General features: G+C 54.5%; 1 protein-coding gene across 1 annotated transcript in view; it reads left to right on the plus strand.

The window, feature by feature from the left end:
* Positions 1-8,447: 8,447 nt before the first annotated feature.
* The window catches only part of MYO18B (myosin XVIIIB), a gene marked incomplete at both ends in the record, with an annotated part of 58,167 nt that continues 41,858 nt past the window's right edge, over positions 8,448-24,756 (plus strand). Inside the window, 13 exons of the mRNA XM_080355245.1 lie at positions 8,448-8,486; positions 9,283-9,438; positions 10,092-10,823; positions 11,063-11,129; positions 11,286-11,395; positions 11,564-11,740; positions 12,340-12,538; positions 13,327-13,469; positions 14,257-14,357; positions 14,637-14,700; positions 15,046-15,190; positions 22,219-22,389; positions 23,167-23,257. Of these exons, the coding sequence (XP_080211371.1) occupies positions 8,448-8,486; positions 9,283-9,438; positions 10,092-10,823; positions 11,063-11,129; positions 11,286-11,395; positions 11,564-11,740; positions 12,340-12,538; positions 13,327-13,469; positions 14,257-14,357; positions 14,637-14,700; positions 15,046-15,190; positions 22,219-22,389; positions 23,167-23,257 (2,195 nt within the window). The remainder of the gene's footprint in view (positions 8,487-9,282; positions 9,439-10,091; positions 10,824-11,062; positions 11,130-11,285; positions 11,396-11,563; positions 11,741-12,339; positions 12,539-13,326; positions 13,470-14,256; positions 14,358-14,636; positions 14,701-15,045; positions 15,191-22,218; positions 22,390-23,166; positions 23,258-24,756) is intronic.

The following is a 24,756-nucleotide window of genomic DNA, read 5'->3' on the forward strand; positions in this document are numbered from 1 at the left end:
TTGCCGTGTTCTTTCCAACCGTCGCTGCTGACTCTCTAATGACCTTTCTCCATACTGCTGATGATCAACAGTGGGACTCTCATGCACTTCAAAGTACTGAATTCTAACTGTCCTGTGGTTTAAATGTTATTGCTACTTCGTGGAAACATTGAACTCGAATTATTCACTTGGTTTGTTGTACTCACTAATAGTAGCTACCACCGTTTTGCTTCTTCTACGTATATGCAGTACTATAACTGACACAATAGAGTAATAATTGGTGAAGAGGAATTTATGGTAGCTTCATCTAGTGCTCTGTTGTATAAATTGACTATTTTAGCACAGTTTTTAAAGAGCAGATTCCTTTTGACAAGTTTACAGTGAACATAAAGACAGTTCTTTTCCATTTCAGGTCAACTGGACTTTTTAAAAATTAAAAAGAAATTATTCAAATCCACTGCATTCTAGTGCATGTACTGGGTTAAAATGTCTGGGTACCTCGGTACGGATTCTGGATCACTCTTCAGTGATGGGACTTGCGGATCCTTCTCTGTTGTACATAAAAACATGAAGCAAGTGTGTTCTCATAGCGTAGATACCCCAGACTGTCACCGTAGCTCAGCTCAGGAGGTTCGTGCACACATCCCATGGCTTGGCTTGCAAAAGGAGTTTTAATTTTCTTTTCTAGAGAGTTCAAGCCGTCCGCATTGAAAACAGTCTGAGAATGCTGAGGAAGGAACTGACAAAACGAGCTGATCAAATGCCAGATTTGTATTAATCCTACTTGAGACATCAGCTGAAGCAAAGATACAATCTCTTAACCGTTTGGCAGCTTTAGCCATGTGGAATCAGCCTTTCCCTGGTTACCGGGATGTTTTGTAGGAGAGAGGTCAGGGCTGAATTTAAACTGTTTTCTGATTCAGTAAACACCTTGGAGAACATTTTCTGCTCAGTTACGGTGGTACAGCTCTCATGGTCCCTGAAGACGATGCGAGTTGCATCTGTGTGAATGGGAACAGAAGTTCCTCACGGCTGGTCTGGTTTGTGTTGCTGCCGGATCACCAGAGTCCTGGACCTCTTTCCTTGTAGAAAAGTAAAAATTGGCAAAACCAGGAGGATTATTCTAAAAGTATTTATCTTGAACACACTTGTAACAAAATGGGATGTATTTGCTTCTAGAAGTGGGAGTGGTGTAGCATGTGCTTTCACATGTGTGTGAACTCTGCTGCGGCAGGAAAGGAAAATGCATTTTGGAAAGTGCCCTGTGTGAGTCAGGCCGTGTCTTTTAATGATTAGTTTTTCTCTAATATTTTATTTTGAGTTACTCTGTGAAATGAGGACCGACTTCCCTGTCGTTCTTCCTGGTGAGTGGTGTTTGGCATCTCAGCATCCCGTGTAAGGAGCAGTGGTGTTCACCGCGCCTTGGAACAGAACGTGGCTCATCTTGCTGGTGCTGTGCCCCGGCTGGTGTGAAGCTTTTCCTAGATTACCGCACAATTCTTCTTGATTTGGAAAAAAACTCGGCTTGTGATACAAAACACTCTTAGTCCTCCCATGCTTTCTGGGTTCGTTATCGGTTCCATTCTCTCTCGGTTGTTTTCCATGGTTGCTTTTGATGGTAGATCCGTGTTCGCAGTTTTGCCATTTCGAATGCAGCGAGACGTGGATTCCGGGCGCTGGTGTTTGTGAGGAGGGGAGGGACAGGTCTGCAGTTGGAAATTGTTCCTCAAAACCACAGGTTTTATAGGAAAGGAAGGCTGTGTATTGACTTAGGGAAATATGTGTATTTTGCCATGCGAGGAGCTGGGATGGCCCTAGAAGATGCTTGTTAGCGTGGTTATTAGCGCCTCGTCTGTACCAGACAGGGAGCAGAATAGTAAAAGGAATTGAATATTTGTTTTTCTTTAGTACTATGGTTTATCAACAGTGACTATTTGTGACACATTCGACTGTGTGTCTATTGTATGCAGGGAAGTTGGGGTCCCAGTAAGACACAGATTGGGTGTGGAAGGGACTGGAGCTTCTGGTGTGGAGGGGGAGCTGGAATTCCGCCCGTCAGAGCAAAATGCTGCTCCAGACCAACTGTTCCTGCTTTATATACCCCAGATTCTCTGATGTATTTTCTTTTTTCTTGGACAAAGTTTCTCAATGATTTTATTTTACGTGAGGGTCTTCAGGTGTATGTGTAGAACATCTTGTTGAATGCAGAGAACTTAAAGCTTGGTGGTGTCCTTTACACATTCTGACCACGTTTGTAGGACTGGCGTTTTGTTTTGTTTTGTTTTCATTTGTGTTTTTGTTTGGTTTTTTGTTTGTGGGGTCTTTTTATGTTCAGGGAAGTAAAGGTAAATCAGAGCTTTTGGGCATCGACAGAGCTGAGTGAATGATTAAACACAGATTTTTGTATTAAACACAGATAAGTATCTGAAAGGCCTTTAAAAAAAATCAGCTGTACTGATGATTTAAGCACGTATGGGAATTGTCTCTTGTGTTTCAAAATAGAGAATTACATGCCAGATAGAGCCGTGTGAAGCGCCCCCTGACACAGCCACGTGCCTTCGGTGCCGCGGGGATTATTTGTGGTGATTCCGTGTGTCTGGCAGCGCAGCGAGAGGCCGGTCCCGCAGGGCGGGTGTGCGACGTGCTGTGGGGAGCTGGGCTGGCACTGCAGGGAAGCTCCAGCCCTCTCCTGGGTATTGTCCCTTCTCCCTTGTTTCCCCTTTTCCTCCACCCCGAGGCAGGGCGGCATTTTCGATATGTGGAAATCACTGTAAATTAACATCTCGCTCAAGGCACACAGCAAATTTCTAGCCAAACCCAGACCTCGATGAGTTGCAGTTTGAGTGCAGGAGAAGCAAAGCACCAGTTGTTCCTGCTGTGAGCAGAGTGTGACCGAGGAACCGGAGCTGGGCAGGAGCTTGGCCGGTGCTGTCAGGCGTCCCCGTGTCAGCTGAGATGTCCCATGGTTGCAGGTATCAATTGGGCAATTTGTATTGCACAAATTATTTTGCAATTTCATGAAACTATTAAAAGAATATCTGCTATTTTTTTAAAAAATCCTTCACCTAAGCGTAGCCTGTCCAGTTTTCAAAGCATAAAAGCTTCTTCAGGTTAGTTGCATTTGAGTTTTTCTTCTCCCACTTTCAATCTGTCCGGGAAAAGAAAGGAAATAGCATAATCAGGTTGGTCTTGGTTTTAATATAAATGCGGGTGTTTTCAGTCCAGTGCACAGACAATAGGAAACATTGTGTATTTGGTGCTAAAACAGTTGTCACCCCGGACCAGTGGATGGATGCTGTTGACGCCCAGAACTGCTGGGGTTTGGATTTGTGGTTCTTTTTGTACCACGAGTAGAATCCAGCCCCGTGCGTGTGATGGTTCGTGCACTGACGTTTGGTAGGTTTACAGCAAACCAGCTCACGGACCCTGAATCCCAGAGCTCTGTGTGTTGCTCTATTCCTGGCAGCTGATCGGCTTTAAATCCAGTTTCTTCTCTAATATCGTGTACGGACCCACGTACCACAGGCGTTCGCAGTCACACACTGGTTTCGCTTTTCCCGACACAGCAGATGGCAACGATACAGTTACTTTGACTCTGAAATGCTCACACTCTAAATATATATGGAGGAAGGACTATTTTGACGTGTACAGTAGAAAGTAAATAATTCTGGTTATGTTGATTAATATAAGGAATGAGTCAATTCTACAAATTATAGGAAAAAAAATGAAAAGCGTATTTTGAAAAAGCATAGTATTAATTTTAATATTGTAAAAAAACAAAAGAGGAAAATATCTAAAATATACAGAGGACATATGTATATCCAAATGTCTGAGGAGTTTCAAGATAATCTACTTTTGTTTTCTGTTGATTTCTATTCCATGGTGTACATATTGTGTGGATTGAACGTTGGCTGTTTTAATACTATTGTTAAATTGTATTTTTATTTTGTGTTAAACTAATCATCACAGACTCAGCTTTATTTTGTTTATGTAAAGGTTGCTATGCTATGTAGGTATAAAACCAAGAATTCTATTTTAACAAAAAAAGCATTTTATATTATTTATTAAATACATGTTTCTCCAACTTCTGACATTCCACAGAGTTTCTGCTCCGTATATGTATAGAAATGACAGTTCCTTTCAAGCAGGATCAGTCAGCTTTATTCTGTTTTTCATAGTGAAGTCGAAACAGTTCCTGTCAGTCTGTCACCAGCACCGTCTCGAAGTGCAGTGGCTTGAGAATGTAGAAACATCTGAAAAACTCTTGCAAATAAACCTCTTGGTTTGATATTTCTAAATTTCCCCTTTATTCCTCAGCATTCCAGAGAGCGAGCTGTTATTCACCTGAGTCCGGGCTGGGTTAGGGAGAATTAACCACCTTAAATTGTGGCAGGGTGTTAGCTCGGTGTTTGCAAAAGCTCAGAGAGCAGCTCCAGTGTTTGCAAAGCTCTTTAATTGCAGGTTAATGAGGGCAGGGCCGGAGGTGCCGCGGTCAGAGGGCAGAGACGGGCCGGCGGATATTGGGGATTGCAAAAGTGTCTGTCCTGGGAAAGTTTTGCTGTCTCGGGCTCCTTACGTGGTTGTTGAGAGCAGGCAGGAGGCCGTGAGGACCCTCGGTGCTGTGGACGCGTTCGGAGCGCTGCTGCACACCCGCAGATAACCGACCCCGGCACCTCCTTCCCCAGCAAGGCACAAAAATAGCACCAAATTCAGCAGATAACTCACTTGCTAAAAATAATTCCAGTTGCAGTCGTGGCCTCTGCAGTTTGAGGAATGCTCAAGGTATGAAAGCTCGTGCTTTTCGTGGCCGCGGTGGTGGAGCCTGGAGTTCGTGCTCCTCGGGGTTTGACCAAGTGACATCTCAAGGGTGATATGTGGCTTTTGGCAGCTGGAGCTGCCTCCTCTCATGGGGCAGCTTTTCCCCGTAGCAGTTCTTGCCTTGTTTTCCATTTTCCCCTTCTCTTGTCGGCCTGACAGTGTTTTATTTCTGCGGCTGAGGAAGGAGCCGTAGGTTGTGCACCCAGAGCAAGAGGCCACAGCGGCTGTGACCCGGTGCCGGTGGGACTGTGGTATCTCAGCGTCACCCCCCAGAAACACGCTGCGATCAGGACAGTGCTGAGTCCAGTGCTGCAAACCTAATGCACCCAAGCTGTGCTTCCTTAGGAAACCTGAGGACAGGCGCAGAAAACTGGTTCTTTGGTCCAGGGTCAGGGTTTGTCAGGCTTTGTGTAACTCTCTGTGCTGCCAGGCTGGAGAAGGAGCCAGAGCTCCTGCTGTGGACTGGCCTGGGGGTGCAGCTGGGAAGAGGCACCTTTTCATTAAGAGAAGGGAGAGATTGCGATTAAAATGAGACTGAAAAACAGAATAAAGCGAGAGCATCCTAGGAGAAAGGCATTTTTACAAACACTGTTTCAGTGACTACATTTGGTCCTTAAAAAAAAAATAAGGAGCAGAATCACATGAATAGCTACTAGTGATTTAAAGAAATATATTGAAAGAGAACCTGTTTTCAATGTGTAATTTAATGGTAAGAAAAGCCAGTATCTGTAAATAACTTTAGATATTGTATCTATGAGAATCATTCTTTGGTTTTATGTACTTGGCTCTTTTCATATTTATTGTGCGGAGGAGGGTGTGCCCGGTGCCGGTGCCGCTGCTGCGCGTCCCGGACTTCTCACAGACTGTCCTCAGAGTTTACAGTCCTCGGCGATTCGTGACCGATGTGCCACACTTAGTTAATTCCGACTTTTTTTTTGGTTTTTTTTTTGTTTTCTTTTTTATTTTAAAGGGTTATTTTGGCACAGCTAAGCTGCTTCTGTGTGTTGGTCAGTACATCTGCTCTCATATGACGAGAACCCCAATAAAATCCGTCCTTTGCGTGTGTGCTGCCGCCTGGTTTGTCTTGGTCTCGCCGGCCCCGTCCCACGCGGTTCTGCGGGTGGAGCCCCCGTGCCCTGGTGCCCCCAGGTGAGTCCCTTTGCTCGCCGGAGAAGCGGCTGTTTGTGGTGCTGGTTTGTGCTTTCTCCACGGGGGGCTGCTGGGGGCGCGGTGGCTGTGTCTTGCCAAGGGGACCGTGGCCACTGTGGTGTGTGGGCTCCTGGGTGATCCTCACAAAAAATGTCCCCAGCAGGGACTATGAAGTGTGATGAGTGACAAACGGTGGCTTTCCAAAAGTGCGGGGGGGACCCCGATGCCCAGAGCCGAGTGGGCCCCAGAGCGAGTCCTGCTGGCAGCCGTGCTCCCCAAGCTGTGGGTGCCATTGGGGACCAAGGGAAGGATCATCCGAAACCATGCGTCCTCATGCCGTTCCCGGCTGGAAGTGTGATTGTTTGGGAAAACTTTATATTTCAACAGTGTTAGCTTTATGGTTGGACTCAAAGGTCTTTTCCAACCTAAATGATTCTATGACTTCTATGGAAATGGGGTTTGGTGACATACCCCTTGGTCTCCTGCCAGACTAACAACCCTATTTCCTTTCTCATTAACATCTTTTCCCGGTGCTGGTGCCCTGGGTACATCCCTGGATCTCGATGGGTGATGCAGAGCAGCGTAGGGTGGGTTTCACCTTTGCCGTGGGGCTCAGTGTGACCCTGTGCCCGCAGCCTGGCTAGGTGCTGGTGCTGCCGGTCCCCAGAGTGTCACTCTGTCCCTGGGCGATGTCACCTGATCGTCCCTCCATGTGCTCTGTCCCCAGCAGAGCTCTGTGGGGAGATGACGCTGGGGACAGTGGTGCCAGGACCCCCCAGGGCAGGCATGGCCCCCGCTCGCTCCCCAGCTGCCCCAGCTGGCTGCTGCCCACGCTGGCGTTAGCACCGCCGTGACTTCGTCTTTCCACCAAGCACAGGCTATTTTGAGCTCTGCGCTCAGCGAGGGCTGGGGCTGGCGGGGGGTGCCGGGGTGCACCAGGAGCCCTGTGCTGGAGCTCTGACCCACAGCCCCAGGTGGCTGGGGACAGCCTGGGGTCCCCTCTTGCAACAGCCCTAGGCTGGTTTATGTCACCCCGCAGCGGTTCCCCCATTTCTGCAGGTGCAAATGTGTGCGCTGAGGGCACAGACATGCATGCCGGGGGGTGTGGGTGACACACGCATGTGCCGGGCGGTGCAGAGCAGACAAGGAGCAGGAGGGACCAGCAGTGCCACCACCTCTCCCAGCCAAGGCCCCGGTGTTACCGCCGCGGGTATTTTTAGCAGTGACATGTGTCACCTCAGCTGCCGTCGCGGCGGGGGGTGGCAGGGGGAGGCTCTCGCTGCTGCCACACGCCGCCTTCGCTCTCCGGCTTACGGGGTCCCGCACCGGCGGCAGAGCCCGGTGCCGCTGTGGGCCCGCAGCCCCAACCCAGGTACCGGTACTTGGGGTGTCTTGGAGTGGGGGGCTTGGGGTCCGGAGGGAGCTTTGTGGTTGTGCTGGCAGCCAGGCTGGGGCCCCTCGGCAGGGAGGGCTATTTTTAGGTGGGAATGGATGGCGGTAGCGGCAGCCCCGGCTCTGGGGGAGGCTTCCAGCCCCCAGCCTGTGGCAGGAGAGGTGCCTGGGAGAGTGGCGGTGGGGACAGGACAGTGCGCCCTGCCGTGTGCTGGAGGGTGGCCAGGGACTTCTCAATGGCCTTGGCTCTTGCACCCACCGGGGTGGCAGCGGGTCCTGGGTGGCTCCTGTGTGGGCACGAGGGCCACAGCCCGCTCCCTGTCGGGGGGGACACAGTATCGGTGGTGGTGGCCCCTGGCCCTTGTTCCTGCTATGCTGTCTGTTTGGTCGAGGTGCGTTCTCCATGCCTCGGTTTCCCATGTGCAGAGTGGGAACTGAGGATCCAGCTCTGGCTGGCGGGTGCGGGGTCACCTGCTGCGGGCACCCCTGGGTTCGGGGCTGGCTCTGCCTGTGGCCACAAAGCCCTGGCTGGAGGGACAGCATGGGGGCAGCGCTGGTCCCCAGCGGGACAGAGGGCACGTGGCGCCCGGGGCTGCTGCCCCAGAAGGCAAGTGACATTCCTCAGCCGGCTCCTGGCCGCTCCTGCCCTTTACTGTACAAGGAGATGCGGCTGCCGGCTTGCGCGGCAGGGCCAGGCGAGCCCCGGCCCGCTCCGTGCGTGAATGATCTCGACAGGTGAAGCCGAGGTCAGCTCAAAATGGGGCATGAGCAGGCTCCCGCAGCCACCCTGTGCCACCCAGCCTGGGGCAGGTCCCAGTGCCACCGACACCCTGTGCCCCTCACTGTGCTGGGTGCTGGAAGTGGCTGCACGTGGCCATGCGCTCCCCAGTGCTGCCAAACACCGTGTCCACTCCGTGCCCGAGCTGCCACGCTCCAGCCGGTGCTGTGAGCTCAGCCCAGGGCAGTGCCCGGCAAGGTGATGGTGCTGCCAGCCCCAGCATAGCCCTGGTGCTGGCAGGAGCCCCTGGCTATAACTCTCTCTCTCTGTCTCCTGTCCCTGGCGTGGCACCGTGGCTCTCTGTACAGCATCGTCCCTCCTCACTGCCAGCATGGCCATCTCCTCACGCCTGGCGCTCTGGGAGCAGAAGGAAAGTCTCGGTTTGTGGTGGCACCAGCGGTGTTCTGGGGCTGGATGCTCGCTAGCTGCCCGGGGGCTCAGTGCCGGGTGGGGGGACGCACTGCAGCCAGCCTGCCGCACGCCTCGGGGTGCCATCCCCTCGCCTCCCTGCGCACGTTGCTCTTGCTGTGTCCAACCTTACCAGCTCCAGGCACCTCTGTAGCCTGAGTGTTCTGTTTTGAGCAATTTTGCTGCTGTTCAGGGCACGCGGTTCCTTGCAGAGCTGAGACTCGTGGGTGTCTGCAGGGCTCGGTACTGGCACTGCTGCGCGATGGCACGGCTGGGACAGCCCTTCGCTGTGGGAGCTGCGGGACATGGGGCTGCGTCTCGGCTTGGGGCCCGGCGTGCAGCGGGTCTGCATGTGGCTGCGGTGACACCAGGAACCACTTGCTGCAGCCAGGATGGTTCCTCCCGTGGCCGTGCTGGAGCTGCCGGGCGCTGGGCAGAGCTGGCAGCGCCTGCGGCTTCCCCGCAGTGCCCGGCCCTCAGTGGAGTGTGGAAACCTCGGTGCTTCTCTGCGGGGCTTTTCTTCTTGGTGCTTCTCCTCCTGCTCCTCACAGCATTCCCGAGCCAGCCTGGTACTCACCAGCAGCCCACAGCCTCACCGGCAACCTGCACGACGTGGCTGTGCCCGGCAGAGCAGAGCCCCGGTGCTCAGTTCCATGTTCCTGTGCACTTGTGCTGCTGCCATGCCCGTGGCACTGGCTTTACCGGGGCTCCTGTCCCCATGCCATGACCCGTAACCCAGCCTCTGCTCCCCCAAACAGATCCGGGACGAGGACCGGGGGCCGCCCCCGTCCGCACCCCCCCTGCTGCTGTCGGTCATCCCGGGGGGGTTCATCAAGCAGCTCGTGCGGGAGACTGAGAAGGAGGCGAAGGCGGCAAAACTGAAGAAGGAAACCAAGGCAAGTGCGAAAGAGGAGGTGAGTGGGGATGAACCCCATGCAGCGCAGGGTGTCCTGCTTGGCACTGTCTGCGTGTCCCTGTCTGTCCCCAGCCCAAAGCGTTTCCCAGCCAAGGCAGCAGCCGGGGTTGCTGCGGTGCTGCCAGCCCCCATCTCGGAGGCTGGGGCTGCAGGACCCCACAACATTGGCCCTGGGAGCCTGAGCTTTATTTTGCATGAGCTGGGCTGGACAGCAAGGCTCAGGCTCACAGCACACCCTGAGCTGCAGCAACCAGCCTCGAGCAATTAATACGGTAGCCCTCATTAATGCACCTTGCCATTCCTGAACTGCTCAAGTGGAAGGCGAGTAATTAGGCAGAGCAGCAGGCTCTGGGGTTCAGCTCCCTGAGTGCAGGAAGGGGAGCATGTGGGGCATCCCTGTGACCCAGCACATGGGTGGAGGGGTGGGAGGTGGCTGGGCAGGAGGAAGAGGAGGAGCTGGAAGGTACCGGCACCCACCACGACCATGCGGCTGGGTCCAGGCAGCCATGTGCAGCCTTCACCATGCCTGGAGCTGCATGTCTGCCAGGTTGTGCTGGGCATGGGCATCCTGCACAGGCTGCGGCTCCTAGGGGTGGGGTTAGGTCCTTGTCCCTGTCCCTGTCAGACCCAGCTCCTCTCCTTTGTTGGCAGCCCGTGGGGCAGGACGGCGAGGGCCCGGCTGGGGACACCCCGGCCACTGGAGGAGAGGTGGCCAGCAAGGAACAGCTGCTGCAGAACGGGCTGCACGTGGAAGGCCAGGGGGGTGACAGGGTCTCGGCCCCCCCACGCAAGGAGCTGCCACCCGGGAGGGTGGCACCGAGGGCCACCCCCAGCAAAACCCTGTCCCCCACACCTGGCCCAGCAGTGGCTGTCCCCAAACCAGCAGAGACCCCTCGCCCAGAGGCTCCCAAGGCAGCGAAGCCGTCGTGCCCAGAGAAGAGCCCCGGGGACCCTGGGGGCAGCCGCCCAGCTCCAGCCCTTGTACCCAACAAGGGCCCCCAGCGCTGCAGCAAAGTCCCAGCGAAGGAGAGGGACGCAACCAAGGGGACGGGCCCTGAGGGCACCAAGAAGGAGAAGGAGGCACCCCCCAGCCACCAGCAGCCCCCAGCCAAGGCAAGAACCAAGAGGGAGCCGGGGCCAGTTAGGAGAGAGCCGGAGAAGATGAGGAAAGACGTCGGAGGTGGCAAGAAGGAGCCAAGTGAAATCAAAAAGCCTGGAAAAAATGTGAACAAGGCAGAGGGACCCAAGGAGGAGCCGGGAGGGATCCAAGAAAAGTCAGAAGATGTGGCAAAGGAGGTGGGGAAGGTGAAGGAAGAGCTGGGAGAGGGTAAAGAGGCACCGGGAGAGAGCAAAGAGACAGGCGAGAGCACGGATAAGGACCAGGTAAGGTGTGTGCAGACATGCCGGGCTGTTACCCCGTGTCTTGGGGCACTAATGCCACTTTCTGGTTTCATGCAGCTCTTTTTGTTCGTGTGGGCACAGCGGGGGGCTGGGGGAAGGTGCTGGGCGGGCAGAGGAAGGCAGGGTTCTGGCTGGAGGTGTTGCTGTCTGTGGGGCAGCTGCGGTTTGAGCAGCTCAGTTTTCTGCTGGCTCCTCACCGTTCCCCTCTCTCCACTCCACAGGCTCCAAGGGACGTTTGGTACGAAGCGGAGAAGGTCTGGCTCATCCAGCAGGACGGATTCACGCTCGGTAACTTGCCTTCCTGTACTCTGACCTCCCAGCACTGAAGGTACAAGCTGTCTGCAGCCTGGCTGGGGGTCAGGAGTGGGGTGAGCATTGAGTGCTGCTCCGGCACCGTGCCGCAGCCATGCCGTGCAGCAGGGACTCATCGTCCTCTCCTTGCAGCCACGCAGCTGAAGCCAGATGTGGGGACACCTGAGCTGCCGGCGGGGAGGCTGCGGGTGCGCCGGGAGGACGGCAGTGTCACCGAGGTGGACGAGGACAGCGTGCAGCGGGTGAGCCCCCTCCGTGCTTTGGCTGGCGCGGGGATGGGAGCCCTGCCCGCGGTGCTGGGCATGATGGGACCTGGGCAGCCCATTGCTGGGTCCAGGATGCTGGTGGGGTCCAGCACAGTCTGTGCAGCGATGGTAGAGCCCGGAGGGGCTCTGGCTCTTTCCCTGCAGACCAACCCCCCCAGCCTGGATTACGCCGAGGATCTGGCCGCCCTCCTCAGCCTCAACGAGTGCAGTGCCATGCACACGCTGCAGCAGCGGTACCGCGCCCGCCTGCCCTGCACCCACGCCGGGCCCAGCCTGGTGGCCATCAGGCCCAGCTTTGCGGCCACCAGCAGCGCGGGGAAGGTGAGCGCGGGGGCTGTGGAGTGGCTGGGACCTCCCTTGGGAAGCGGTCCCAGCCCCCGCAGGGACAGTGGCGGAGGGCGCTGGGCGCTGTGGGGCCGGCAGGTGGCACCGTGCGACTGTCACAGCGTGGCCGATGTGCTGGGGACACTCGGGGCCAGGGATGCTCAGGGCTGGGGATGCTCTGGGGACACTTAGGACCAGGGACTCTCGGGCCAGGGATGCTTTCAGGTGGGCACTGCTCCCAGCACTCAACTTTTCATGGTTTCATGAGAAAATTGCTGTGTTGCTGTGGCTGCAATCCCTGAGTGGAGCGGGGGTGCTGGGGCTGGGGAGGGAACAGGACTGGGCTGGTGCTTGGCAGAGCTCTTGCTCACGGCCAGGCCAAAGTGGGTCCTGCTGGGGGTTCCCTGGGTCAGTCCCCGACCCTCTCCCCAGTGCTGGGCTGGCCGTGCTGGGCAGCATTTCTCCTTCGCCTGGGAATCTCAGGGGGTTCTGCACCATAGAGAGAAACCATCATCCTGAGCATGATGCGTCTTCAGGATTCTCTCTACAAGGAGCCTGTTTTGGGGTGTGCTGTCCCACTCTCTCCCTGCCTGCAGGTGTTCAAGGGGAAGCGGGACAGCATGCCCCCGCACATCTGCTCGGTGGCACAGAGAGCATACAGGACCCTGCTGCTGCAGCGGCAGGACCAGGCCATCGTGCCCCTGGGACGCAGCGGGGCTGGGAAGACCACGTGCTGCCAGAGCGCCCTGGAGTACCTGGTGGGCACGGCAGGCAGCCTGGATGGCACTGTCTCAGGTATGGGGCTGGGTGGCCACCGCAAGCCCCGAGCCCAGGCAGGGGTGCAGCGAGCACTGGGGCTGCAGGGTGCTTGGCACTGGACAGTCAGTGCACAGCGTCCATGCAGGCTGGAGAGTGCACACAAATGCAAAGGTGATGCAGTTTCCATCCAGTGTCTTCATTTTGCCCATTCCTGGGATGATTCATGGCCCATTGGGGTGGCTTGGTATGGCTGTGCAAGTGTAGCACACGGCTGCAGTGGGGGAGGCGGGTGAGCTGCAGGGCTGCAAGTGCCACTGCCTCTCACGCGTCCCAGACCCAACAGCTTTGCTATTTTGATAAACACCCGAGTAAGCACCAGAAGGGAATTACTTGCATGCTTGGGGCAGCACTTTTCCCATGTGATCAAGTTACCAGTGACATGAGAGGAAGCGCTGTGAAGCAATCGGTAGCTTTAGAGGGCAGGTTTGGATTTTGGAGGTCTGGGCGAGTCTGGGTACACCATGCACTTGGCAAAGGGCTGATGAATGGCCTGGAGCAGGGTGGCACATGTACCCTGGCCAGCACACACGTGCTCTTGCATTGCAGGGTGATAAACTCATGCCCAGCCAGTGCTGTGAGTCCCTGTCCAGTGGGACAGACCCTGGGAGGAGCGGGTGAAGGTGCAGCTGGGAGGAGAAGCTCCTCCTGTGCCTGTTTGCAGCCCCGAGGTTGTGTGGGTGCAGCAGTGACGAGGTCTGGCTTGCTCCCGGTGACACTGGAGTGTCGCAGGGGGCCTCAGGGTGCTGCTGGTGCTGGTTTTGCAGTGGAGAAGATCCAGGCGATGTTCACAGTCCTGGGAGCCTTTGGGTCAGTGACCACCGGTCAGAGCAGCAGCTCCACGCGCTTCTCCATGGTCCTGTCCCTGGATTTCAGTGCCACCGGCCGGATCACCGCTGCTCACCTCCAGGTACCTGGCAAGACGGGAGGGCTGTGGCTGAACCTGGGGGTCAGCAGCCCCTGCGCCACATTCCCAGCCAGGCTGGGCACAAGAGGAGCGATGCTCTGCTTCTGGACCAAAGGTGTCCCAAACCGCAACTGAGCAGGAGCTCTGTCAGCTGCGTGGCAGGGTCCCCATCACCTCCTCCCCTGGCAGGGACTGCAGAACAGCTCTGGAATGAAAAGTTCATGAGGAAATGTATAATTCAGCATTTCATTAGCAGCACCTCACACATCAGCTGTGAGCAGAGACATCTGGGGACTTTTATCGCCATCAGGGCTGTTAGGCAATGGCACTTTAATCAGAGCTGCCCATGCCCCTGAGCCTCGTCTGATGGAGAAGGGGGCTTGAGCCGTGTCCTGGGAGACACCAGAGGTCCCCATGGCTGCCCCATTGCTGTCCTCCACACCCTGGGCATGGCGTGGCCATCCTTGTCCAGGAGTGGGAACGTGCCCCTGGGAGCATTCGCTCTCTGGACCACTGGTACCATCCTGAGATGCTTGTGGGAGGATGGGACAACTGGGGGGGTCCTGGCTCAGCAGGGTCTCGTTCCTGGTGTCACCACTGGCACCAAACAACCTCAACAAGGCTGGAGGCAGATCCAGGCTTGTCTCAAAACCACGTATTGGCTTATATAGAGATGGTGGCACCTCTGTGAGGGCCATCACATTGCCCAGACCTGGACACCCTGCACACCGGCCACCTGCCCGCACATGGGGGCAGGGCGCTGCACTCACACCTGCTCCGCTCCCCCCAGACCCTGCTCCTGGAGAGGTTTCGCGTTGCCCAGCAGCCCCCCGGAGAGAGCAACTTCAACGTCTTCTCCCTGATGCTGGCGGGGCTGGATGCAGCACACAGGTGGGTGCACGGCTCCCGTGGCACCGGGCGGCTCAGCTGATGGGTACCCCTGTTGCCAAGAGGGTCTCCTGTGATTTATACCAAAGCTTGCTCCAGCAGCTTGGTTTTTGAGACCTCTCTGACCACGGGAGCTATTCCCAATGAGGTCACCCAGATGTCACTGTAAAGGCAAAGGGGCTCCCTGGGTGTCAGAGGTGCTGCCCAAAGGGAGGGCAGGGGAGGTTGGGAAGTGTGGGATGGGGAGGGAGCTTGAGTCTCATTTTCTATCACTGCTTGCAGAACGATGCTGCACTTGCATCAGGTGTCAGAGAGCAATTCCTTTGGGATCAAGCCATTTGCAAAGGTAGGGAGAAATGCCAGAGTGAGAAGATATCAAGTGACAATCTTGAGCTGCTGCTTAATGTCACTGTAGGCACTCCCAAAGCAGGCATTATGGCTAGCTGCATGATGAGAAGATGTACCCAGCCTTGCTCCTAACACCAGGCTCTTGAGGAACCTGCCAGGAGCTTCACCCCTGTGCTATCCAACCTGTCCCTAAGGTCCCCTTATTGTCTTTTCCTTGCTCACCGTGCGGTTTTCACATGCCTTTTGCACTCCCCACACATGTACCCATCTGTCCCCCATCCCCAGTGCCTGTGATGCTCTGGCAGAGGTGGTGACGTTTCCCCTCTGGCTCTTTCCCCTGCAGCCCGAGGAGAAGCAGAAAGCCTCGGCAGCATTTGCCCAGCTCCAGGCTGCCATGGGCACACTGGGCATCACAGCGGAGGAGCAGGCAGCGGTCTGGCGTGTCTTAGCTGGCATCTACCACCTGGGAGCCGCCGGCGCCTGCAAAGGTATAGGAGGTCCTGCCTCTCCTTGTAGCTTGTCTCAGTGCTGGGGTTAGGGGAGGGCAAGAGAGCTCGTCCCAGCGGTGGCTGGTGCTGGGCTCATATGATGTGCTGCTCACGATGCGATGCTGGAGCCTGGGTGGTGCTGAGCACTTTGTTGCCCATGGAGGAGCTGGGTGATGCTCTGTGTTGGTGTCTGGTCCCCCAGGGGCTTCTGGGTCTGTCCCCTGGCCATGTGCAGTCAGGACAGAGGCTGTGTGGTGTCACCTTGTGCCAGCTCTTTGGGAAGGACCAGGGGAGGTAACTCGTGTTGGCACATTGTCCCTGATGACACTGCAAAGGGACAACTTCAGGTAGCAATAATTTTATCATCTCTTGAGTACCTAATACAGTAACTGAATTATAATAGGATGAGTCTGGATGAAGATTGTATTTATAAAGACTTTGTTAATACAAGCATATAGAAATTGCCTTATCCCTTATAAATTATTTTAAGATGTGCTCTAACCCATTTTAGAGACAGCCACATTGATTTACACACTTCAATTTATGAGAGCTGCATAAAGGCTGCTATAAACTAAGCCATAGACATTTATAAATGTCTCTGCAACATGTCATAACACATCTTATGGTAATTTATGCCATTAATCATTTATTAATTATTTTAAAAGGATGAATGCTGTCGGCACTTACAGCGAGTTCTCTTTCTCCTCCTGTCTCTTGTTCTCTTTCCCCACCTCCATCTCCCCTAATGCCCTTCCAACTTTAAAAAAAATGAACGCGCTGTCTCAGATTGAACTGTAGGATAAGGCTCTTGGCAAAGAAATGGAAATGGAATGGAATTCCTTCTGCCTCAGAAGTTTTCAGGAGGGTGGATGCTGGAGGTGTTATCCCATTTTAAGAGTGACCAGCTGCCAGGCAGCTGGAGGGATGGTTTCTGTGTTGGCCACAGAGAGTTTGCTGGGTGGGCTGAGCTGCTTTGCTCAGACTTACTGAATATTCTGTCCCAAGCATCCTGCAAGTCCCTCCAGAAGTGAATCGAGTGCTATATTCAACAACCTTGTTGCAATTATTCAGTTTGAATAGGGATGTTAACGGGCCCAGGCAGGGCTGTGGCTTCGGAGCAGACTCGGGTGCAGGATTAACAACCAGAGCATGTCTCAGCATCACTCGCTGGTATTGATTCCCCCATCAGGCTTCAACAAAAGGAGAGAAATGAAAGGAAATACGGATAAAAAATGGATCAAAGCGGGATGGAGCAAAAGTCTCAGTGGGGGCGATGACTCTTTTAATGTGGTTAAACCTGCCTCCTGATAGCCAGCTCTTCCCTGCCCCTTTCATGCACTTTGAAGTTGTATATTCAAAACCGTCTCCTTGAAATCTCACCAAAGGGAGCCTCGGCGCTGCTTTCTCGCTGGCGTTGAGGAGCAGCCGCCGCCGTCCCCAGCGCCGCGGCCCCGGCACGTGCCGTGCTCTGGCTGCAGTCCCTGCGCAGCGCTCATGCGGCTTTTTCTCCTCCTGCCGATGGCTATCACCTTGTCACAAATTCAGTTTGCCCAGGAGGGAAACAGGAGGGAATAGCACCACCTCTCTCTGGCTGAGAGTTGAAAATACATGTGCGGCTAGAAAAACAGTGAGAAGAAAAGGTTGAATTTCAAAAGCCTGCTCTGTCCTGGTGCCAGCATCTCCCGTTGCCTTTAGAGCGGCTCTTTTTGTGAGAAAGGAGCCCAACAGCCAGAGGCCAGCGGGGCATCCAAGGTACCCATTCAGCTAAGTGCTTCCAGTTCCCTCTGTGGGCTGCAGAATATTACATATTTTCATTTATTCATTCCCTCTTTAACCGGGAAGGAGGTTTTGGGCACAGCTGGGGGTCGGCATTCAGCTCGCTCTCAAGCTGTCCATTTTGCTGACTGTGATAAAAATAAAGCCTCGCAGCTCCTTGCTTGCTGCGGGTGTCCCACCGCGCACCTTTAATAGAGGCGACCGGGTTTCCAGCGGCTGTGAGTCGCTGAAATCCCTATGGTGCTGCAGGTGGGTGTGTGCCATGGCCAGGAGCCCAGCGTGGGTCCTCCCAGACCGCAAATTCCCCCCTGGGCACTGGGCAGAGGCTGCAAAACCAGCAGCCTGAACCCCTTGGATGGAGAAAAACCGTAAGGGCAGAAGTGCAGGGGGCGCTGGCGCTGCTGCTCAGGCCGGGGAGGCTCTGAGCACCCCCAAACCGAGGTTGCAGTACCAGGGCAGCATCCTGGATCCAGCTGCCTTCCCACATCCCCTCATGCATGGGTGTCATCTCCCACAGCAGCATCCCTGATGGCAGAGGGATGGGGCGCATTTTGGGGTCCGGTGTGGAAGAGCCCCAGCACATAGCAGGGAGTGAGTGCCCATGGTGCTCCAGCTGGGTCCCGCTCAGCCCCAGCGCTGCAGCATCGTGCTCGTGGGAGGCAGGAGGGTGAACAGCCCTGTTTGGGAAACTGAGGCACTGAGCGGTTTGTGAGCTGGGCTGAGGGGAGCAGGAGAGAGCAGGGTTCTCCGTGCAGGTGCACGGTGCCGTAGCTCTGCAGGGTCTGCAGGCAGGAGCAGTGGGATGAAACCTTCTCAAACACCCTTTTGACTCCATGGAATGGAAAGTTTCCCAAAGGGCTGGAGCCATTTAGCCAAGGACAGCAGTGGGGCCGTCCATCAAACCGTCAGAGGGAGAGCACCTGGCAGGATCCAGTGGGCATTAATTATGCAGCTTCCTGAGCGTGGATGTCAATCAGGAGCAGACTTGGGTGACTTATTACTTTTCCACCAGAGCTGAGAAAAAAGCCTTAAACCTGCATTATTGCTACTGTTCTACAGCCTCGGAGATGTATTGACCTTTCCTCAAGTGATGTGGACACTTCCACACTTCCTTTGTAGTTCTTTGATGATGACACTTCCTTTGTAGTTCTATCCATCCTCGGTGCCCAGATTTACCCTATTTTTTTTATTGCTGCCTGTTGCTAAAAGGAGCAGGGAACAGTGTATCTGTAATTAGCGCTGCGCCAGAGTTTCCCTTCTGTGACATACACACCTGTCCAGGGGGTGGTCACTATTGCACAGGACAAATTGCTGGGGCGGCTGCAGCGCAGTGGGCAATGGGGCTGCAGTACCATGTGGGCTGCGAGTGGGACAGGAGCATGGGGTGGTGGGGGCTGAGCAGTAAATTGCATAAAGCAAATCCATGTGCTGATCGTTCCTCTCCTGGCAGCTCGCTCTTGAAAAGCTTTTGGGTACTGAAGTGCAAGCCTTTGCAGTTTGGTCGCTGCAGCCGCTCCTTTCCCCAGGATTCCTGGAAGCACAGAGGACGTGGGTTTGCAAGGAAAGCTCTGGCATTGCTGCTCGTGTTCGTGGTGCCGTGTTCCCTGGCACGGGCTGTGATGTCTGTGCTGGCGCCAAAGGTGAAGAGGAGGGAGCAGGACCAGTGCAGGAGCGTCTGCCCTGGTTTTAGCTTTGCTTTCCCTTTGCAGAGCATGTCCCGGGGCTGTGCCCAGCGATGTCCTCGGGTGCGCTTAAATCACCAGCTTTGCTGTCGCTCTGTGCTGCGGGTGAGCAAAAGCACGTCGCTCCTGCCGGGAAGTGCTCCTCTGCTTTCCTGCATCCTTCATCTAAATGATTCTTGGAAAGAATTGCATTAGGGCTGGCCTCTCAGTCTTGCCAATTTTTCTCTCTCTCTGTTAAAGCCTTCTGCTCTTCAGCACCAGGTTTTCTTGCTGTAGAGGGAAGCACGGCTGATTTTGCCAGCTTCATTTTCTGTATGATGGTGGCTTTCTGTGCTCCTTGAGTTGCAGCCTTCAGGAGCAATAGTTCTGCCCTAGTGAAGCCTGATGGCTTCATGGAAAAGAACCTAAACCAAGGTGACACGGGCGCCAGGGGCTGGGTTTTGGTTCAGCAGGAGCAGAAAACACTGGGAACAGCTGGAGTCCAAGCTGGAGCTTGGCTGCTGCTGCTGCTGGGGGCTGGCGGGGCTGGCTCAGGGGTTCCTGCTGATGTTGATGTTTTTATGACCCCCATAGCCCCCCAGGCTGTCTCCCCGCATGCCAAGTTACGGCACTATCTGTTCAGCGCTCTGACATCTTTATTACAAACAGTTGGGAAAATGCAGCCAGAATGGCAGATTTCTTTAATCATGCTATTACACAGCTCTTCCCATTGTTATATATAGGCTTTAATATGTCATACATCAGGCAGCGGGTCAACAGAGAATAGACTGGAGAATTTAGTGCAGGACAAATAAATTACCCATTCAAGGCAGAAGGAGCCTCCTCTCTCTCCCTGTTCCCTCCCAGGATAATAAAGACGAACAAATATTTTTTTTAATTTGTCCCATTAGCAGTGCAAACGTTTTAATGACAAACTAAGTGGAAGAAAGAGGGCAGGCTGGCAAGGTGTGCCCTGCACAGCCAGGGAACTCGAGAAGGCAGGTGAATGGGGCTGCAGCTTGCATGGGGAGGGGGCTCGTGGCGATGCTGAGTGCCCCGTCCTGGCAGCTCGCAGGTACCAGCACCGGCTGGGCAGGGGCTGGGATGGGAATGGGGTCAGGGTCCAGTTCCCCTAGTCATCCCTACTGCTCCCCACACTTCCCAAATTGAAATGAAATATAGAAACTCAGCCGCTGCCCGGGCAGCACATGTGGGCACGTGAGCGAGATGAAGCTGCTGCTGACCCTGTATTTTCCTATCACTTCTCTTAAATATTAAATGGGCCAAAGTAATTATCTTTTATGAGTTAAAGCTAGTGTGTTTTACAGCGGTCACATTGCACCCAGGAGGCTGCACGCCGCTGCCACGGTTTATATTTTATGAAGTGTGAAATGGTGCCTGGGTGCTCCCAGGGGGGCTGCGGGGAGGACAGATTGCAGCTGGGCAAAGCCGCGGGCACAGCAGCGTTTGCAGGAGCAGCCATGCCCCCAGACTTGCTGACTCAGCACACAGCAGCTGCTCACTGTGAGGGTGTAATTTGGGAAGCACTGATGGGATAAAGAGTGTGTTGGGGCACCGGCACGTTGGGCAGCGTCACACCAGCCTCCCACACCCCGTGCCGGTCAGACAGTGGTGGTTTGGTTTTGTGAAGGTGTGAAATGTGGACCTGCAGCCCTCTGCTTGGAGCAGTGGGATGTCTGCTACACCGGAGCAGCCCGGGGGCTTGGATGGTTTCCCCACTTGCAATTGCTCTGTTGGGGAGAGTTTGTGCTGGGGCAGGTTGGGCTGAGTGGAGCCCTTGCTTGTCCTGGGGATGCTGGAGTGGTTGGCGAGGGATGCTGAAGTGGTCGGCATGGAATAGTGGAATGCTGGAGGGACTAATTTGGGATGCCGGAGCGTCCGATTTGGGATGCTGGAGCGTCTGATTTGGGATGCTGGCTGTGGGAGCCCAACTTGGGGGGAAGGTCTGTGCAGCCCTGCCTCTGCAGCCCCCCCCCTGTCCCCAGTGTGCCACAGCATGCAGAGATCTGTCTGATGGGGATCAGCCTCTGTCCAGCCAGATCAGACAAAAACAAGTGAAAACAGAAATAAAATCAAAGCAGGATTTTTGAGGCAATTCCTCTGTTTGCTCCACCACAGCCCTTGATGTTGGACTCCTTCAGTCAGAATAAAAAATAATGGGAGAAGATCAAAGGGGAGGGGAAAGGGGGCATGGCTCTCATAGGTGTTCTGTGAAGCTGCCCCCCCGGCTTTTGCCTCCACAGCACCTTCCCTTCCCGGATCTGTAAAAGGATTTATTCTGCAGATTGCTTCCCTATTGATTTTAACCATTAAGCTAGAATTGCTATTTCTGGACGTAAGTAACACGTGCCAGCCCTGTTTGCTGACAGCGCTGGGAGGAACGTGGCTCTCGAGCTGACCGGACAGCAAACACTGCTGGAGCTGAGAATGATGAGCTGGGATTTGGAGGGGTTGGTTCATAATCCCACCAGTTTCCATAAACTCATCTGCTGGTTTGCTCCACTGGAGCTGTTGGGATGCACAATGTTACTGATGCTGCACTGGCAGCAGCAGCCTGAGTGGATGGCGTGGTCCTTGTTCCTGAAATGCTCTGAATTGCCTCAATACAACTCCGTGGAGCATCTCTGCCCGTCTCACTGGGGAGGTGGGATGCTCTGAGCACCTGTGGAGCACTAAAGCAGGGAAAATAGGTTCAAAAGCATTGGTTTGAGATCCTTAAAGTTTTGAACTATCTTCTAACTAAATAAAAAAAATAAGGTCCTCTTATGTTAAATGATTGCCCAAGGGACAAATCTGTCAACTTCTCTCAAGCCAGACAGCCTTTAATATGATAAGCATCATGCAAAGCTGAGAAAATCCTGGCAGCTGCCGTTAACAGGAGTGTGTGCAGGGCGGGCGGCCTCACGTCCCGCACACCGGAGGAGCCAGGTGGCCACCAAGAGCGGGGCTGGTGTGAGAGGGAGGCCCAGGAGATGTCCCCGAGGATAGGGATGGCAGGTGCAGGTGGAGGGACTTGGAGGAGAAGAAAGCTTTACCATTCAGTTGGTGATGATGCGCGGACGGTCAGTGAGGTGATGCTCAGACTCTCCTTGTGGGTTGATTTAGAGTTGGTTTGCATCCTCTCAGCTAAGTACCCCAGTGCTGCTGGGGACCAGTGGTCCCCTCCCTGCCCCCCGCGTGGCTCCTGCCTGCTTTGCCAGATGGGCTCTTTGCCCAAAGGGCATTTCCCAGCCCTGAGCCTCAGGGTTGTTGCTCAGAGTGGGTCTGCGAGGGCAGAGCCTGGTCTGAATGTGCCCGTAGGGATGTGAGGGAAGGGCGGGTCCAGCAGTTCTGGGGGGATGGAGAGAAACTGGGGTGCACTGGTGCAGTGTCCCACCCCCCGCCTCTCCACTACACCCCACAAGTAGCAGACCGATGTGATTTGATTCCGTTTTATTCTGTTTTATTTTAGTTTTGGGGGCTGCATGTGGGAGTGGGCAGGGCGGTTTGCCTGCAGGGCTGAGCCTGCCCCCCGGCTCCGCTCGGGCTGGCTCCTCCTGAGCCCTTTGTCCCCCGTGTCCCCCTCTCCAGTTGGCAGGAAGCAGTTCATGAAGTTCGAGTGTGCCAGCACAGCGGCCGAGGTGCTGGGCTGTGACCTGGAGGAGCTCAGCACCGCCGTCTTCAAGCACCACCTGAAGCAGATCCTGGCGCAGGTCACGGTGCGGGGCCGGGGGCTGCCCCCCCCGGAGGAGAGCCCGGCAGGTACCAGGGGCTGCGTCTGCTTTTATGATGGATTATGGGGAAGTGTAGAGCTCTTCTGTGCTGTTCTGGAGGGCATGCTGCCAGGAGAGGCAGTGAGCCTTTTGCTCTTCAAGCAGTGGGGTCCCTTTAATTGTGTTCATATTAATTAATTATCAACTGCTTTGTCACTACGGCTGGCCCTGCCTGTCACTCCTTGTCACACATGAAGGTCAGGTGAATTCAGAATATGACCCGGGCAGATAAGTGATGTGAGAGCTCTGGGTAGAAAAGGGTGGAAAACCCCCAGACCAGGGGGGCAGCAGTGTGGGCATCCTTCCCGCATGCCTGCGAGTGGAACTGTGCCAGCACTGTGCTGCAGAGACCCAGGCTATAAACCATAATGTATGGATCTAATTAATGGAAGCAGATCCAGCATGCATGCGGTGGGGGGGTGTGAGATGTCACCTGACTTTAAGGACAGCATTTCTATACCCAGCTCGTCCTTGGTGGCAGAATTACAGCCCTGCAAGTTATTCTGATAAAAGCAAGAACTTGTAGAACTGGCCTTTGACACGGCAATAGTGTTATTTCTTAGATACACGGTAGGGAAGAGGCTCTAGAGGAGCAGAAGGCAGCAGGTGGCTCTGCGCTGCCTGTTCACCAGGAGCAATACCGTGAGCTGTGCGGCTTCTCCTGCTCACAAGTGAGGGAACCCCCTGCTCCCAGCTCAGCTCATCTGGGCTGAGCCAGGCTGGAAATAAATCCCACGGCTCTGTTTGCTCTTCTCTGCTGTGCCAGGGCCAAAGCTGACAGGCGTGGAGTGCGTGGAGGGGATGGCTGCAGGTCTCTATGAAGAGCTGTTTGCTGCTGTTGTCTCGCTGATCAACAGGTATGGAGCTGCTGGGGTGTCTGGGGTGATGGCTCCTTCCTGGGGGGCTGCTGGAGAGGAGCCTCTGCCAGGCTCTCTGTGGAGAGGCACAGAGCAGGCAGCTGCTGCTGCTGCACAAAGAATGATATGAAAATCTCCATCTGGGAGAGCACGCTGGCACTTGGGACCTTCTATGGGGTGTTGGCCTGGGGACAAAGGAGGGGATTGAGGTGCCATAAGCGAGAGAGTTTGGCACAAGAGCAGCTGCCGAGGAGCCCTGGGAGGCCGTGGGTGCGTCCTGGTGCTGGTACAGCCGAGCAGGCGGCACCTTCCCCTGCCCCACGGCTTGTCCTCCCTCTGCTTATTCCATCTGGAGAGCCAGGATGGGAGGGACGTGAGGGACATCCCCTGTGGCCTGGTGTACCTGTGTCTCCAGGTGGTGTAAATCTGAAATTACCTACTCTGATAAATAGAGTAATTTAACACAGGGTAAGGATCAGGTCCCCAAACCGTTCCGTTTTCTCCGTTCTGATGTGCAATTCAGTTTCTTGGAGTCAGCATCCACATAAAAGCTGGTGTCCAAAAATACTCTGTGTTGTTGCTGCAGGTTTATTTTAACCTGCAGTTATTTAACCTGCAGAATATTCTTATTGTAATTCCTGGCAACTACGCTCCAAAGGGAAATTGCTAATGGTACTCGGAGGGCTGACAGAAGAATAAAATGTTGTTGATTCTCTTGAATAACAGCATTAACTTGGGATATGTCCTGACTGTCCTCTTCCCTCTATGGGCAGCTTCATTTTGCCTGGCTTTATTTTCCACATCAGCCCACCAAAGCAAATAAGCCAATGAAACAATGATCCAGATGAAGAGTCATGTTTCAGTGCAGCCATGAAAATGCCATTTTCCTCAGTGAGCTGAAGGTGAATGTGAATCTTTTCAAATCTGGCTGCAGGAGGGTGCTGCTATGAAAACCTGCCAGCAGTTCATAAATGTACTTTTGTTTCTTTAATCAACCCTGTGCTTTCATGGAAGTGCCACATCCTTGGTGCCCTGTGCAACAAAGGAGAAATGCATCTCCTTTCATCCCTACGAAGTAAGGGCATGGGGCAGGGTCTGCACCATAGCCGGCAAAGCAGCACAATGCGATGGCTGTTTCTGAAATACATGTTAAAAACAATCCCAGAGGCTTCTCAGGGTGAGACTCCCCTGCTGTCCTTATCTGAAATACTGGAAATGGCTGCGAGCAACATTTTAGGAAGTAAACAACATCTCTGCTTCTCCCAAGAAGCCCCTTGATGTCTGCTCCTCAGATCACAGGTGTTCGGGGCTACGGTTCCCATTAGAGGTTTCCACAGAAGCTGAACAGCAGCAGCTTCTCCTGCAGAAATGCAGCAGACGGCACAGCATAGCCCGGCAGCTGCAGCTTTGGAGACTCACCTTGTCATTTGTGTTGGCTTCACGTGCCAATTTAACCAATTTTCAAATCAACTGGTCCATCAAACTTAACACTTTTGGGT

This window comes from Nesoenas mayeri (assembly GCF_963082525.1).
Source record: "Nesoenas mayeri genome assembly, chromosome: 17".
NCBI classification, from domain to species: Eukaryota; Metazoa; Chordata; class Aves; order Columbiformes; family Columbidae; genus Nesoenas; species Nesoenas mayeri.